Below are 18,120 nucleotides of genomic sequence, written 5' to 3'. Positions count from 1 at the left end.
AAAACACCATTAATAAATTTGTTCTGTACCAATAGCCTATCATTTTTTGTAATTTTTTTGTTCATAATTGGCCCATTTGTGCACCACTATTGGAACATCTGTCAACAAGTACTAGGGATTTTGAGTTGACGGTTACTGGAATATCTTTAGTTAGGTATCAAGCGATACTTTGAAATGTGTACTTTTTGACCTTTGTGCTAAAATTATAATAAAAATAAAATTATAAAATAATTAACAACATAGTATAATATGATAAAAATATTGTAATATTATATAATATAATAATAGTAAATAACATGTAATAGTAATATAATTATTACAATATTTATATAATATAATTATTGTATAATATTTTAGTTAGTGGCTCCACTTTTAACTCATATTATATTTTCCCAAATCAAAAGTTACAATTTTCAATGTTATTAAAAAATTTATATTGTTCATAATATCAAGATATAGTAACAAGTAACATGTGTCTATGTCACCACACAACAATTCAAATGTTCAAGTCAGAAGTTTACTTGCATCATTAAATTATGAATAAGATAAAGAAAAACAGATTGAAACAAAGATCAAATACATGAAAGTGACTAATAAATACAATTAACACATATGTAATAATATATAAATAAGGAAATTTGGGGGACACATCTCAAGCATTTTTTGGTATCCCCATTTCCAAAACATTCCAAGGATGTAGGGACACCTTAGGGGCATGCCCATAGTGTACCTAAATGGTATGAAAATGTAAGGGATATCCCACAAAAATTGGGAACATGCTAAAAAATTCAAAGAGGATAACTTATTCCAAAGACAAAACCATCCCATGAAAAGTTATACATTTTATTTTAAAAAGAACCCAACACTTTAAAAATATGATTTCAAAGCTCTTAATTTGGGATAAGTGGTGAAAGCTCCACCCCTCAATCCACCCTATATTGTGACAAGGAACATACTAGAGGCATTTCCTTCAAAGCTCCTTTGGGACAGTACCCCTCAACCCCAATACGTACATTACACCTAAACCGCTATGAAATATGTTACCCCTCAATCCTCGTAAACACATTGCCTCCAAACCCCCATGAGGTGTGTTGCTCCTCAACCCTATTAGGGTCTCCATTCCCAACCAGCACTAATTATTGGGATATCATATCACATAAAGAAAATCGATTACAATATAAGTCTAAAAGTGGAGACCAAAAGTAACAATTTAAACAATATCATTATGACTATCATAATGTCATTGATCATAGATTGTAGAATCGAAGATTCCAATGTTATTATTGTTATAAAATATGTGTATTCAGTTTCACACACATGCATATATATACAAAATCCCCATTCTCATACCCACCTCCATCACCAAATCAACAACTTAGGTCCAAACTTCTTGCAAGCAGATAAAAATAAAAATGAAACTTCAACCTTGAGACATTTTGTTGTGACTTGCATGCTTTTTATATATCACATGTATATTGATAATGAACTATGAAAACAATTAAATTTTGATATTTGTTATTTCTTTTTGGAATTCATCATTAATGTAATGTATTAAGAATCTATAATATATATGATGAATACTTACAAATTTTTCTATATAGTTTAAATTTTCTCTACTTTTTATATGATCATCTACTTTGCATTCCCCATCATGAAAGCTTCAGATGATATATAAATGAAAATAATATTAATAAGATTGAAACTTACACAAAAACATACCACATAAATATATAATACCACTATAAATATTTATAAAATAAATAAAAAAAATATGAATATAAATTTTCACCAAATAAATATAAATATCTTTATCATCATTTAAATAATATTCAAAATTTAACATAGAACTGTTATCATTATCATAGAAATAGTTGCTATATTATGAATATAAATAAAGTAGACATTCAATAAATCATCACATCATTTGGATGATGATTCACAGAATGTAATTAACGATATTGATGTAAACAAATTGCACGCAATTAAATCTAACATGGAACATAATAGTCATTACAAATCATAGAAATCTAATGTCTCTAATCAGTAAGCAACGCTATTTTTTCTTATATCAGGCATCTCTGATCTCCAAAAATGCTTCCTCAAAGCATTTAGAAAGCTTCTTTGCATCCACATAACCCTTCGTTGTGATCACTTGCATTCTTATGTTGTCTGCGTAACTCATACACGTCACAAGAATAGTCTGGAGAAACAAATGACTCCGCCCATTAATTACTCTGTTAGAAAATTAAAAAAGATCCATCGTTTTGCAGCAAATCTTAGTTGCATAACAATCACTTCACCTGAGGAACGCCTGACACTGAGAAAAACCCACTTCTTACTCCGTATCCTGCCAACTTCATCTTCTCTGCAGGCCCATTCATATTCGTTACAGTAAAAGTAGTATTGGCCAGCGTATTGTACAGCGCATTAGCTGTAATCTGTCAAAATAAAAAACACAATATAGAAAGTACGATCATATTTCTCTTTCGATTAGGTTTACAGCTTTAAAATCCAAAGTATTAGGGTTACACAAAATACAAAGTACAATCACATTTCTCTTTCAATTAGGGTTACAACTTTTATAGGGTTACACAAAATACAAAGCACGATCATATTTCTCTTCGGATTAGGGTTACAGCTTTAAAGTAGATACGTATCTATGAGGTGATATACTTACCTTTGGACCTCTGAATCGTGTGATATAGCTTATCACTTTGTTGGTTACAATGACTGCAAGGGACATTTTCTTCTTATCTGCCATCCGCTTTGCCCTTACGACATACTCCATAGGATTCTCAAACCCTTCCATAGGTACTGGCAGCTGCAAAAATCCCCACCGGTTTCCCCAGGGAGCTTTTGTTCTGGATTTTGTCATCTCCTCCAGGCTCTGCACCAGTTTTATTTTTAAGTCAAATAAACTAGAACTCAATTATCAATAGGCATCCAGTAACAGCTAGCACTTTCTGTGCTGACATCTGGTAAAATTTAAGCCCTGAAACTTGTTCCCACAACCTTAATGAGCTCATCGTTGACCGTGATGCCATTTCAAGGATGCATTTAATAGGATAGCATTCTTAAAGAGAAAGTAATAAATGTTCTGTGACTTGTAAGTCGACAGCTTTTTTTAAAGGAATTATCATATCATATCAAATCAATCAATTGTTACACTTGAAAATTTCTTTATTTGCCTTTCTATAGCGTTTCGAATTGTATTCTACAATAAATTCATTTTCGTCTCCAGTCACTTTACCTTCATAATGATCATAGAAAAAACGTTTATGCAGATACATTCTTCTCTCCAGCACTCATAGTAGAATGAATATAGTTCATTGAGTATGCTCCGCAATATTGATAAAAATTGTTGACAGTAAACTGTCTTTCTCAATCATATAAGATCTGGTTTCTGACTCTTCTTAATATAAGAATTCATTGTTTTTGTCAGTGGTGTTATTACAGCTTGATAAATAATTGATAAAATCAAAATTTAGTGGAGTGTTTTCGGATTCATAAATATAAAATTAAAATCTTACAATATTTATACACCAATTTCATGGACGTAGAAAATCCATGTCTATTACAATCAAAATCTAGTAAAGTTTTAGCTCTCAGGGTAGACCAGGTGTTCAAGTCATTGAAAAGTGGGATAGCTACAGATTTGATTCCTCTGAATTTACTCCACGTAGATGGAGGACATGGAGAGTTTATTGGGATAAAGGTTAGGGGAAAGGACCCAGTAGTCGTGCACCCTAACTTCGCGCTTCTCAAAATCCTACTTGGAAATTTCAAATCACTCCGATTTTTTTACAGCAGCTTACTTGGCAAGTCTCCTGCTAATAACTAAGGTTTCAGGGCCACGTCATCAAATATGATGCCACATCAGCATGCTTTTTGCCAAGGTGTCCAAAACAGCCCCCAAAAAAGTGAGACCAATAGGCGTGCAAAAGAGACCCCAATAGTTGTGCAGCTGACATGGCATCACCTGATTGGTTACTTTTTACAATATTAGTACATTTCTTAACAACTATTGGTACATTTCCTAACAACTGTTGGTACATTTCCTAACAAAAATTGATATTTTTTGTTTCAAACAATAGGTTTTATTTGTTCAATTTTTGGAACAAAAAGTATCAACAACCCTCACAACAATTGGTACATGCTCAACTACTGGGTCCTTTCCCCTAGTAATGCGTGTTAGGTCTCGATTTCATAACTCCTACCACATATTGGTTTTTGGTAAAAAACGTAAGTACTATAAACCCTGTACATTTGGAAATAATAGGAACAAATCATTAATATGATCGATAAAGGAATAAACAGTCACATCACATAACCTACAGTTGGAGTGTCACCAATTCACTCATACAAACAGTTGAGCAGCTGACACAGAAAAACTGGCTGTTTTACTCCATTAAATATAAGCAACACTTGTCTTTCATAAAAAACTACTGTCTTCCAGGACTGTTGGACAAAAGCATTATCTAAATAAAAACCTGACAAGCAAAGAAACGCAGGAACAGAGAAAACAAAAAAACAGAGGCGATATGAAAAACTCTTTAAACCTCAATGCAATGCCTTGATCGTGAAAAATAAGAAAATATCTACAAAACCTTTAAGCCAGGCTGCGATCTTGAGTTCATCAGAGCGAGAGCTGTTACTCTCAAATTCTCTGTTTGCTTTGGGTCTGCATTCATCAAAGCAACAATATTGAATGAGCTGAAAGTTTTCAAGACCATATACAAAAGGAGACTGAGTTATTTGATTAAGAAACAGACCAGGAAGAACCATGTCACAGTAGCGTCGAAACCCACAGAACACAACACCCATTATCACATCATTAACGCTCTGTCAATAAAATCAAAATCATAATCAAATTCACAGACCGAACTGAAATTATAACGCAAGTAGAAACAACAAGGCTAGCAAAAATGCTTGCGTAAGAGATGGAACTTACCCCTCCAACATAATTCTTTATTTTTCTAACATCTTGTAGCGGAAAGGTGGCAGATGCCATAACTTTAGGCAACATTTCTACACCAGGAGGCCCCCGAATGAGAAACCTGCTATCCTCCATCCATGTCAAACGTAGAAAACTAACAATAAGGTCGTGTAAAGTGCAAAATATTACAGCCAAAAGGGTGAACATAAGACGCCATATTCTGTAAAAAAAGTTCAAGCCAAGCCAACCAGTGTATGAACTTTCATGAATTTGTGCAGGAGGCTTTTTCTGTTGGGAAGAGAAAGTAAAGCTTGGTGGAAGGGCAGGATTATCGTCTTTGGTAGAGCAGGCTATAACTAGAGACATAAGAGAAATACCATCTCCCAGCATATGATGCAGATTTAGGATGAGTGTGGATTCTGCGGTTGTGGTTTTGTAGTTAAGGATGTGGAACTCCCAAAGAGGGCGAGACAGAGGAAGCTTTCTTATATGCATATCAGAAATATAATCCTCCACAAACTTATCGTATACCATGTGACCGGCAGGAAACTCTGGAAGAAAAACATGGTCGTCTATATTCACTTCTGTTGTCTGCCATTGCAGCACCCCCTTCTCATTCTTAGTCTGCAAGCACACATTTTAAAAAAAGGATTACGATTTGAACCTTATTTATTTTTGGTTAGACATGAAAATGGTAAATTATTGCTTTTGGATTCGATTGTGTTAACAAGTTTTTTACCATCAACATTTCGGATCACACCGTGTGATCCATCATCAGGGTGTAAGAGAGCACAAGGATAAGAAATGATAAGTTTTTTTACCATCAACATTTCGGATCACACTCTGTGATCCATCATCAGGATGTAAGAGAGCAAAATGATCAAGAGCAAAATGATCACAACTAGGATCACAGAGTTGTGATCCTTTTGCTCTCTTACATCCTGATGATGGATCACAGAGTGTGACTCGAAAAGTTGATGGTAAAAAATTTGATAACACAATCAAATCCATATCATTTTTTATCCTTGTGCTCTCTTACATCATGATGATGGATCACAGAGTGTGATCTGAAACGATGATGGTTAAAAACTTGTTAACACAATCGAATTCAGAAACTCTGCAATAATTTACCATGAATTGTGGAAAATTGATATCTTTAATGAAAATAGTATTTAGAATCACAAGAAAGAACTTTACCACAATACAGGAGAACCTCGGGCCTCGAGGGAGAAGAATTTCTTGGATTGCTTTCTTTGCATGAGAGATGTCGACTGGTTTGTCGAGCTCAAAAACGGCGTGAATGCACAGGTCAAATGAAGTAGTGTTGAAAATTTCTCCTATTGGACTCACATCATCATTCTCATTTTTCATGGTGCTTAGCTTAACTGCCATTGAATTGAATGGAATGCAGTGATTCAGACTGCCTAGCTATCGGAGCTTGTGAGCCACAATGTGGATCGAAGTAGTTCTACACTTTCAAAGATGTAAATTTATAACTGTGGTCCTTTCTCTACAGAAACAAAATAACTGTGGCCCTTTCAAGTAACTTGGTAGAGGAAATCTTTAACTTGTGCGCAATGCTATCGTACTAGTTTCAAAGTTTGCCGAATCTAATTCTCTGCGCTGTTGATACACGCTTAATAGCCATTACACAGTAAGATCACAGATATCAAGTGCTATTTAGCAGTTCCCTCGTGAGAACAACTGCCACTACCCATCTACCTTATCTTTATGCACTTAAAGTTCTTAAATGGCATATTAAATTCACCAATCTCTTATTGAGTTACAAGTTAAATATTTATTCTTTAGGCTATTTGGGTACTAAGGATGGCTGAAGCTATTCTGGCTCCAAAACAGACTTTTCTTACAGCGTTAGCGACATGTTAGTCAATCGCAGTCGTTAATTGCAAAATCGACGGTGTAAAACAAGCGACTAACACGCGTGTTAGTTAATCCGTACTGTCGTTTTGAAGCTAGAATAGACGCATCCACTAAGGATATGGTCTAATCAGTTATGTCTTTCTTAGTTCAAAAATAATCTTAAAAAAATGTTAAATCTATTTGGAATATGTATTATTAGTTCCTACCTTCTGTAGGAATACTTCTACATCTATTATGTGCAATTTTCTTTAAAGTTGAAAATTAGATTTCTAATTTAATTATTTTATAAATATTATTTATTCTTTTTTCCTATTGACTAATATAATGAAAATCTTTGTGAAATTGTTTTTTTTTTCTTTTTGTCTATGATGCTAACATTTTAAAAGTAATTTATTTCATACTTTATATAAAAATAAATGCAATGTTTCATCTACAAGATATACAAATAAGAAAATTTATAAAAATCTAGAGAAATCTTATCTCATCCACTATAAACAAGTAAATAATAATTTTTTTTGTCTGCAAACCTATAAAAATCTAGAGAAATCTTATCTTATCAACTATAAACAAGTAAATAATTTCGTACTTCACTTAACCATTAAATGTGATGTCTCATCTCACAAGATATAAAAATTAGAAAATCTATATTAAATATAGAGAAATCTTATCTCATCCACTATAAATATGTAAATATTAAAGTTTTGTCTACAAATAATAATTTGGTAAAATAAAAAAATCTAGAAAAATTGAGAATTTTTTTATCTACCAACAAGTAAATATTAAGTTTTCTAGTTTGTCAAATAATAAATTTGTAGACTTTCTTGTTTTTGATTAAGATAAACGGGTTTTACAAGGACCCGAAACCCAAATCTAACAAAAAGATAATTGGTAGCAAATCAGAGTCTAACCAACTGTCAAACAACCACAAAAACATGTTAGATTTATGGTGCTCAATTAACCATGGGTACTGATTTTCCCTCCCAGCCATAAACAATACATGATTGTCTCCCCGAGCACTGCTTCTTCACAATATATTAGATTTTGTGTTGTTAATCTTCCTTTATACCTTTTGTGGTTCCCCTTTACCAAGGGACGCCACTCTTCCAAGTGGCACCAATTATAATATTATTAATATAATATAATAATTATACAATATAATTAAAATATAATTATATTATCTCATAATAATAATAATATCACAAAAAATATAATATATAATTATATTATCAATTTAATTACTATATTATTAATATAATTATTATATCACAATAATTATATTATCACAACCTTTATGTTGTCTATGTCGGCCTAATGGAATTTGACCATAGCATCAACACTCCCTCTAAGACGAATAGGCTACTTACATATTTGTCTTCCTCAAGCTAGAAATGATGACCGACGGTGCCAATCTTCAACACTCCCTCTCAGCTAGGGAGGATACTTCCAGCTACACAAGACATATCACCTCATCGAGATGTCAACCACAATGGCTATTCTCATAAGGTAGATCCAACATCGACAAGAGAGGCATATATTAAATATGTAAAGTCGAATGACTACTTGCATATTTATGAGTTGGCCCTTTGAAAGATCCAACCTTAGCTATAACATCATCAACACTCCCTCTTAGCTAGGGAGGAATCCTTCTCGATATTTATAAGTCATATCACCTCATAGTGATGACTAACAGAATATCTACACCCATGTGTGAGAGAAGATTATCACCTTATCGTGATAGCATATCACCTCATTGTGATATCGACCATCATAGCTACTCCCATGGATGGTAAAAGAAGAGATATCACCTCATCGTGATATCAACCATTATGGCTACTCTCATAAATGGTGAAAGAAGAGATATCACCTCACCATAATATCAACCATTATTGTGAGATTGTCACCTCACAATGATGGTAAAATTCACAAGTGTTCATCATTGTGAGATTGTCACCTCATAATGATAATCACCATGGCTCATCCTAGAGGGTGAACGCACAAGTACAAGAAAATCATCATAGACTCTCTCACATGATGTTGTCGTGGCGTCACACACATGACATCCACCATGACTCATCTCGAAGGGTGGATCCACCATGGCTCATCCAAGAGGGTGAAAATAAGGACTCTCACCTCAAATCTCTCTCAAAGAGAAATGCATTAACAACATCTAACACTAACTTTTCTCTCAAAGAGAAGAATGCATTAGTATATAAATAGATCAATGATGTTGAGACTCAATCTCATCTAGGGCTTCATTCTCCACCATATCAAGCTTAAATCTCGAAAGTACACAAACTTTATCCTAGAGAGAGGCTTGGTGAGAATGTATGTCATCTGCTCATCAGTACTAATGTATCTCAACTGAATGGCATCAAAGTTTACTTTAGTGGCGAATATTCACCAATGGCAAATTTTTCACGTCAACCATGCCGGAAATGGTGAATATTTTGTACCGACCGGGGGGGCATGTCGCCAAAACATTATCAATTTCCGTCAAAGTCATGGCCCGGTCGCCATATGTTTTATGCAGTTAAATGTTTCTATGCAACGATTTCACCAATAAAATATATGGGGACACATGGTAAATTTAATTGTTTCGCCTACACTCTCCGAGGTTGCCTTAATATATGACTTTAATTCGCCTATAGGCATGTGAAGATTTGTTAGCGAGGGGGACCCAATTAGCCCAACATCTTGCTGACGCGTGTCTCCATTCACCCCAACTTTCGCCAACTATATTGTATTTGCCTATTATTTGGACGACCTATAATCGCCTAAAAAATTACATAAGTCGTATTTGGATGACCTATAATCGCTTCAAAAATTACATAAGTCGTGTTATAGTTACGCGGGATTCACCAAATATTTTTATACCATAGAAAATTCCCATGGAATTCGCCATATAAGGATTGGTATAAAATTTAAATACATGCAAAGATCAGATCTATCTCAACATAATCTGGTGGGTTCTAGGCTCTGAATTTTGATCAATAGCGAAGTTTTAGACCAAGGAAAATCATTGTTGTTGACTGCATTGGCGACTGCTAGTGACCTAAAGCCTAAAGGTGGGTGATCACATTTTTGAAGTGGTATATTATACATTATAGTCTATTATTGCTTCTTCAACAAATTGATATTTTTTTGGCAGCCTTTATTTCATTGGAGATGTCAAACAGGAAGAGGGTAGGAAACCTGAATGTGGGGAAGGCCAAGAGAGGCCAACAAAAAGCAGAACGTTGTCTTCATACTTTGGCATTGGAAAAGATTATGGTGAAAATCAGGAAGGTACATCATCACAAGTACAAGTACACAATTCCCCACCTACATCGCATGTTGAAGACGACGGCGAACCTGATATCTCAGATCAGGATGATCTTGAAGAAGATTATCTGGTAGATACCCAAGTTAGCTAGAATGATATAATCGACTTGGGTGATAATGCCATTGATGATAATGCACAGAAGGGGAAAAGAAAAGCCATATCAAAAAAGGGTAAACCACAATCAAAAAAGGATCGGGAGTGGGATATGTCAGTGAGGAATTTTCAAATTAATTGGGCATCAAAGTATCCATTCATTAAACCAGTGGAGAATCCAATTGAAGGTGAGCCTCCAATAGAATGCAGGTGTAAGATTTGCACTTCGAAACATAACAAGGAAATTAGGTTGCAGCTAAAATTTGACACCATAGAAAAGCATATGGGTAAAGTTTATGAAAAACAAATGATAGACGGGGTTGAAAAATCAGTGATAAGATGGAAAAAAAAGGAGGAATGTAAGCATGTGAGGAATGCCGAAGGGTATTATTTTCATGAGAAATTACAGAGGAAGCCTGATGAAGTTAAAGGTTCTATTGAAGCTATTTTTGGAAAAGTAATGCAAATAGAACATCTGGGAAAAGTTGTTCAGTTAAGTGTTGTTTTTCATATTTTGAGTAGAGGGCGTGTTATGACAGATTTCCCATCAATTAGTGGTTTATTACAGTTTTTGAAAGTTTCTAACTATCCTAATAGACACTGGTTAGTAAACAGTGGATGGGAATGGGTAAGTTGTCTTGCTGAGGTTGAAAAAGAAGATGTACAGGAAAAAATAAGAGAGTCAAACTTCATTGCATTTTCTTTAGATGAAATTACTGCAGTAGACAATACTTCATGGGTATGCATGCATGTTTATACTGTAGAGAATCATACCCACCAACCTCATCTACTATCTGTTGCTAAAATGAAGGAGAGTGCGACATCGGAAAATTTATTTCAACTAGTAAAGAGAAGTTTAATTGAATATGGAGGTATGGATGACATGACGGTAGTCAAAAAATTGGTTTGTGTTAGAGCAGATGGAGCTTCAGTAATGCAAGGTCACAGGAACGGTCTTTGTACAAAGATTGAAACTTCATTTGCATTGTACATTACTACAATTCACTGCATGGCTCACATAATGAATATAGCTTTTGTAATTGTGAGCAAGTTTGCTTTGGTTAAAAAAATTGAAATTTTAATCAGAGAGCTCTACTCACACTTTTGTCGAAGTCCCAAGTGATTTATGGAATTTCAACACTTTACTGATGGATTAACTGATGGGAACAAGCTTCTCAAGGATAATGATACCAGATGGATCTCTTTGGATGGTCCAACGCATCAAGTGTTTTCAGAATATCCATCCTTGATTGGACTATTTCACACAACTCACGATGAATTAGATCAATCGAAATTTCCTAAACTTCTTGGCAAGTTAAGTAATTTAGAGACACTCATGACTTTAGTAGCTCTTCTGCCCATGCCAGAGGAAATGAGGAATATTATGAAGGCTGCCCCAAAAAAGCTCTGTATATTACAGAATATTCTACATTGCGTAAGATGACATGCATGACCCTCGACAATCTCTATCGAAATCAACCAACACTATCTGATGAAAAACTTGGTAAGTGGCAGACACTCATAGATTTGAACAATCCTGACAACTTTTTACAAATTGGTGCAGATGAGGAGGTATGTGCCAATGTACGGGGAGTTGAGATACCAATGCACTTCTATGCCACAGTCGACCCTGAGGAACCAGGAAAGCGCCCCAAGAAGAAACTAGCAAGAGTTAAAAAATAAGATTTCGACAAGATTGTTGAGACTTTAACTACTTCTATGAAGAAAATTGCATAAGATCTTTCCTCACAAATTAGAAGCGATGTCTATTGTGTTTCCTCATTATTGGAGCCTCAACAGTGCATCTGATTTTTGAAGTAGGCTACTGACTTTGATAAAACAATTTTGCATATCCAGAGAATTGAATGGAGTAACTATAAATGGAATATTAGACGAAACTCATCTTTGAGAGCAATCATCTAATTTTGCATACACTATGAAAGAACAATATGCCAAAATGGAGAACCCCTGCGAAGAGGGATCAATAACAAGGCTTTGGAAATATATAGCTGAGAACGTAGCCTTGCGTGATTCAATGCATGAATATGTGAAGCTTGTTGATTTATGTCTTACCATGATGAGAGAGTTTTTAGAGTGAAGAAACCATAGACGAGAATCAAGAAAGCACTGAATTTGATGAGGATGAATGGCAACTATAAGAGATTGGTATTTATTAATCTTATTACTGTATCTCATCATTCATTTTACAAAAGCATATTACTTTTTGCAATTAGAATTTAATATTTATTTGTAATTGTATTTTTCAACTTTCTATTTCCAGATTTAAAATAGCATAATAAAAAAAAAACCATAATGTGTTTATTGATACAGAGATGTTTATTGTTTATGTATACATGTTTGAGTCTCAAATCTGTGTGATACATTTCATAACCACATGATACAATTCATTCAATAGTAATACACATGTCAAGAACTTAGATTTTCATTAATTCTTTCAAAATATAGCCATATGATACAATTCATTCAATAGTAATACACCAATCTATGTGATTCTCCATGCCAATTACAAAAGTGAATACAAAGTTTCAGAACCCTTTGCAAATGACCCTGAATTCCTTTTTATAGAAACAAGAAAGCAACAACAACTCCTACGTGATTCTCCAATGTCCATGCAAAAGTGAATACAAAGTTTTAGAACCTTTTGCAAAATTGCAAATGACCTTGAATTCTCTTTTATAGAAACAAGGGAGCAACAACAGCTTCAGGTCGAATTGCAAGTTTGCAACATGTGAACATTGAACATCAAAATAACAAACTCAGCATAGATTTATATGGCCATCATAGGTCGTATTAGCAATTTAACATCTGTTGCATGTTTGATGTCTCCTGTTAAAAAAATAGAGTTCAAAATTAAATATTAATTCACGCCATGACAAAATAAACATAGATAATAGTAGTGCCTAAAACCTACTAATCAGAAATAGAGAAATGCATAAATGTTAAAGAAAGGGAGAATTTGAGAATACAAATTTACTGGTTGAAGTTTTGCACTATGCAATGTGTGCATCATAGATTCATAGGCCGGATTATCAAAATAGTAATAGCGAGTGTTGTTTTTTTCCTATTCATAAAGTAGATTCATAGGCTAGATTAGCAAAATAGCAATAGCGAGTGCATCATACATTCATAGGCTGGATTAGCAAAATAGCAAACAGAAAAAACATAAAAGCTTGAAATTAAGAATAAAAGAAGAAAATTGTGCAATACATACTATGATTATTAAGAATTTTGTGCCAGTTTTTGTAGGGTGCTCCACTCTTCGTCTGATGGAAGGTCAATATTCTGTAAACTATGGAAAGTCAACTCCAACTTCATCAACATTCCATATTTAGAAGATTTACTTGACATCACTGTTTCATCCAGTACCAAATTTAGAGTTGTAAATGGTTGGATGAATTCCAAAAATCTTTTGGGAGTTGTGTCCTTTGGAAGCAAGTCTAAATTAGACTTCATTTTTATCTCCATGCTTATTTTGTAAGCTTCTTCTCTAATGAATTTATTTGATGTGTCAATAGGCTTAGGCAAACCAAGTTTAATCAAATTATTTTTCTTTCCTTGCAGCTTCACTATCTTTTTTCCACAACTTTCCACAACTTCTAATGTTTCCCTTAGCTTCTGGCATTTTTGAATGATAGATGATGTCTTAACTATGGCATCAATGCGGCTCTTAATTCCCTTGGATGCCAAGTAGCTGTCACTGGAACTGTAGACTACTTTCAGAATCTTTTTTGTCATTTCCTCTTTTGAATAAACATGTATACTCTTCTCATAGTGCCTTTTGATTTTGTAAAGCGGAAAAATCGAACCCTAGTTGTTCTCCCCTCCCCAATCTCCAAGGAGAGAGAAGGGAGAGTCACTAGGGTTGATGGTTTTCACTTAGGAGAGACTTTACATTCAAAAGAGGGGTTGAAACCCACAAGATCCAATCCCACACAATGCAAGATTGGATTCTAAATGAGTTTCAAGGGTTGTGATAACAAGGATACCCTCTTTTGTAAAGAATGTAGATAGAAAGATTGAACTAGGAATGCATGTAAAGTAGGAAAGATTCGCTTATAAGCAGAGATAGGGCTATGGGATGAAGCTGCGGACCTGGAATTAGCAGTAAAATGTCGAGACGGTGCTGTTCTGCAAATTTGAGCGAAAGTTGACAGGACGATGGCGCTCGGCGTGCACACGGTCCTCCAAAAAATCCGCAAAACGAAGGGGGATCTGTTCGTCTCTGCACAAGGATTCCAGATCTTCAATTACAGCCGCGTACCTGCAACCTACACACAGAAAATAGAGGATGATTGGGGGGTTAGGGATGAGAGGGTTGCCTTTAGGTCAAACCCCGGTTTTGGAATTAACCAAGAAATGAGAATGTTGTAAATGTTTGTAATGTAAACAAGTACTGATACCTTGTTGTAAGAATGTTTGTATTCTTACATGCGAAGGTGTAATGTATGTAGTGTGTTGTATGTTGTATGTGATCTCCTCTTCAATGGTTGAATCCTTGTCTTGAATGCAACACTTAGCCTTGAATGGAGACTTAGAATGCTCAATTGCTTGAAGGAATGCTTGAATGCTTGAATGCTTGAATGTTTGAATATCGCTTCCGCGTCTTGTTCTTGAATATTTTCTTCCTCTTTTTTTACCTTCCTCAAATGGGAGGGGAAATGTAGTTTATATACTTGTCAATTAGGGCTGACAGACTGATTTTCCCGACCTTAGGCCGACCAGGAAACATTATTTCCCAAATTGCAAACTTAAAAACCCGATGCCCAAAAGAGACCGGGTCCAAAATAGGGCCAGGGACCAGGGCGCTGGGCGCCATGGTCCTGGGGGACCAGGGCGCTGGGTGCCCTAGTCCAGAAGGACCAGGGCGCTGAGCGCCATGGTCCCACCTCTTGGGACAACAGGGTGCAAGGAGGGATCAGGCCAGGGTGCAGAAAAATGCAGTTTTTGGTGTTATAAACAGGTTTCGGGGTCTCCATTCAAGTTCAACGTTGCACCGCCATCGTGAAGACCCAAATGCAGTCAAAATTGCAAGTGTCGCAATTTTAGGACGCTACAGATTTTTAAAAAAATTAGACTCATACTTTTGGTCAATTGAAACCATTCACACAACTTCTCACTCCTCTGCATTATTTGCTGCTAGATGTTTTCTTGTATATACTTCGTTGTATTTTTCATATTATCTTTCAATCTATCCTCCAAAGTTTTTATTTTATCATTTGCATTGTGCAGGTCTTCTTTCATTGGTGCACATTTTTTTCTTTCTTCCTCTACTTCATCTTGCAAATGTTTTTCTTTTTCCTTCCCATGATCTAATAGGTCCTGTAATTTTCTCATTTCGATGGCAGTAAACTCATAACTTTTGTATAATTTTTGAAAACTAGCTTTTTCCTCAACAATTTTTTTACTGCTTTTAGCCAATTTTTCTATCAGGTCCTTCAATTTTGCATCCTTCTTCTCTTGCTCTGCAATTTCTACTACAGAGCCCGAAATTTTTATCCTTTTCTGTAAATCATTGCACGTGCTATCTGTTGCTTTCCTCCTTGATTTTTTGTTTTCCAGGTCTGCTTGTAACTTTTCTATTTGTTTCTCCAGTATATTTTTTTCTCTCTCCACCTTTAGCAGTGAAGTGTAGACCACTTCGTTAGTCCTTTTTGACACACTAATTTTGTCCACATTATGTACTTTGGAAAAATCCATTTGGAGGGTGCTAACTTGAAATTGAGAGGGATCTATCTGATTCTGTGGTGGATTTTTATCTTTAGATGGGGCCGGGGGCATAACAACCATGAACTCCATCATATCTTTATGTGGGTCATATGTTGTAAATACCCTTTTCCTTGTAGGCTATTCGTTTACAACTTCAGACATAGAAACCCTATGAAATGATTTCTTTTTTTCTTTATTTGCTTTTGTTGTGTGTTCATATTTTTCATAGTAATCACGAAATTGAAAATCTGGGCTTGCTGAAGCAATTGAATGTTTGAAAGGTGACATAGGAATACTATAGGCTCCAGTTCCACTTATTCCTGTGGTTTTAACTAATGGTTGACTAGGATTACCAACAACAGTTCCTAATGTTGTCCCACTCCCACTTACACTTTTATGTGTAGTTTTCATAGTCTTTTGAGGTGTGTGATCTGAAGCTGCAAATGATTGATTTGTAGTGTCAGTGGCACTTGATATAGGATTCTCAATAGTATGAGATTGAGTATCTACCTCTAGTGGCCTCTTGCGAGAGATATTTTGTTGTTTCGCTTGTCCAACACCAAGACAACTAATATTAGTAGTAGTACCCATGCCAACATCACCAATCACAACGACACTTGACTGAACAATAATAGGAATACTATCCCCAGATTCCCCACCAGTGGTAGTGGCACTTGATTCACCACCAATGGGAATACCATGATGTGGTGGTGGTTGTGGATTTGAACCTGAAACAAATGTAGGTGGATTCTGAGGGTAATGAGTAGTACCTATCAGTGATGAATCTGAAGAATCAAGTCCAATGACTGGTTTATAAAGACCTTTTGATTTTGACCTTGATGGAATTTGTACCTGAAGTGGATACCAAATGCCCTCTCCTCTGGGACCTAGACCACCACCTTCAAATCCCATTTTTTCCACAATGCTTTCCCCTTTGCTATATTTGTCTTGCATTGCCTCATGGACTACACCTAATATTTTAGGGACTGTTGTAGTTGTTTGAGTGGGCTCAAACTCAGGCTCATACTAATCAACATCTTCACTCCTGTCATATGATGTTGTGGGATGCTCTATATTCCACAATTTGCTAAACTCTACATCCTCGTCGATGCTCTCAAATTCTGCACTTGTCTTTGGTTCACCGAGATTCCTCCTCATATTCCAAAAATCATTTATTTTGGTTCGAGTCCAATAATTCTCTTTATATTTGTGTAAAATTGATTTGGGAATAGTTTCCTTAGACAGATTAGCAGATTTTAGGTAGAAATTGTAGGACCTCCTATTTTGGATGCCTTGACCCTCCTCTATTGTCCTCTGTGTGTGCAATGCCATAATTTGTGATGAAATTTATTCTGTTGAAATGTTATTGTTAGCTGCAATTTTCTCCCTCTTTTCTAATCTCATCCTAGGAGTCCTTGTTTCTAAGCTTTTCTAGCAATGGTTTACTTTCATGTTGACATAATGCTGAAGAGTTCCCATTTTTCTTAAGCCTTGCTTGAACTACACCGATTGGATCATACTGCCAGAGACCCTCATCACCAAAGTTAAAAACTATCAAAAAATCATGTGCCACATTGAATGCTTTTCTCTCAAATGTGAACCCTCCACATGAGAAAGGCAAGGAAAGAAATATGCTCTTCTTTTGCTGACCATGGAAGTGCCTATCTGTGCTCTCCAATTGCCGTACATACTCTAATGCAAATACCCTCTTTGTCACATGTATTGGAAGTCTGTATGGTTTTACTGTCGATCCGTAAAACCTTAACACAGTGAATTCTTCCATGAAGAACCAGTCAGCCAATTCTATTTAAATTCCAAGTTGAATGCAATCTTTATAAGACACAAGCAACCTAGGCATTTGAGTTCTTGCAATTTCATTATACATTGGTGCCAAAAAGAAGTCTACAAAATGGTTGTAGTTCTTTCTGTTATCATGCATCCTTATCTTTGGGGTCCAATCATATATTGGACACTCTGTTCTCTTCCCAGTCTTCTCATCAATCTTATAGCTCACAATTTGAAGCTTGTTGGTCTCAAATATTGTATGATACTTGGATAGAAGGAGATAGCACAAGTAGGATGAGAACCTAAATGTCTTATAGGAACCTTTTTTGATCATTAGTAATTGTTTTTGCATGGATTTTACAATGTGCTCAATAAA

The 18,120-nt window shown here is 35.3% G+C and overlaps 1 protein-coding gene across 1 annotated transcript; it reads right to left on the bottom strand.

The window, feature by feature from the left end:
* Positions 1 to 1,793: 1,793 nt before the first annotated feature.
* LOC131079539 (wax ester synthase/diacylglycerol acyltransferase 11) lies at positions 1,794 to 6,496 on the bottom strand. Its single transcript, XM_058017512.2, has 7 exons — positions 6,134 to 6,496; positions 4,952 to 5,560; positions 4,773 to 4,842; positions 4,608 to 4,681; positions 2,678 to 2,887; positions 2,301 to 2,438; positions 1,794 to 2,200 (listed from the first exon to the last, which is right to left on the bottom strand). Exons 1-7 carry the CDS (start codon positions 6,326 to 6,328, stop codon positions 2,069 to 2,071), a joined length of 1,428 nt encoding a protein of 475 aa, XP_057873495.2. The 5' UTR covers positions 6,329 to 6,496; the 3' UTR covers positions 1,794 to 2,068.
* Between the last annotated feature and the right edge of the window lie 11,624 nt (positions 6,497 to 18,120).

This window comes from Cryptomeria japonica, chromosome 8 (genome assembly GCF_030272615.1).
Source record: "Cryptomeria japonica chromosome 8, Sugi_1.0, whole genome shotgun sequence".
Taxonomy (NCBI): Eukaryota; Viridiplantae; Streptophyta; class Pinopsida; order Cupressales; family Cupressaceae; genus Cryptomeria; species Cryptomeria japonica.
Note: the sequence above shows the minus strand (reverse complement) of the source record. Positions and strands in the feature narration are given on the sequence as shown.

Bases quoted from the DNA above. Each gene is read 5' to 3' on its own strand.
- LOC131079539 (XM_058017512.2), bottom strand. From the start codon at position 6,328: ATGGCAGTTAAGCTAAGCACCATGAAAAATGAGAATGATGATGTGAGT. The intron at 4,682-4,772 runs GTCTGTTTCTTA...TGATGAATGCAG, and splicing joins CTGTGACATGGTTCTTCCTG to ACCCAAAGCAAACAGAGAAT. The intron at 2,439-2,677 runs GTAAGTATATCA...TTATTTTGACAG, and splicing joins CACGATTCAGAGGTCCAAAG to ATTACAGCTAATGCGCTGTA.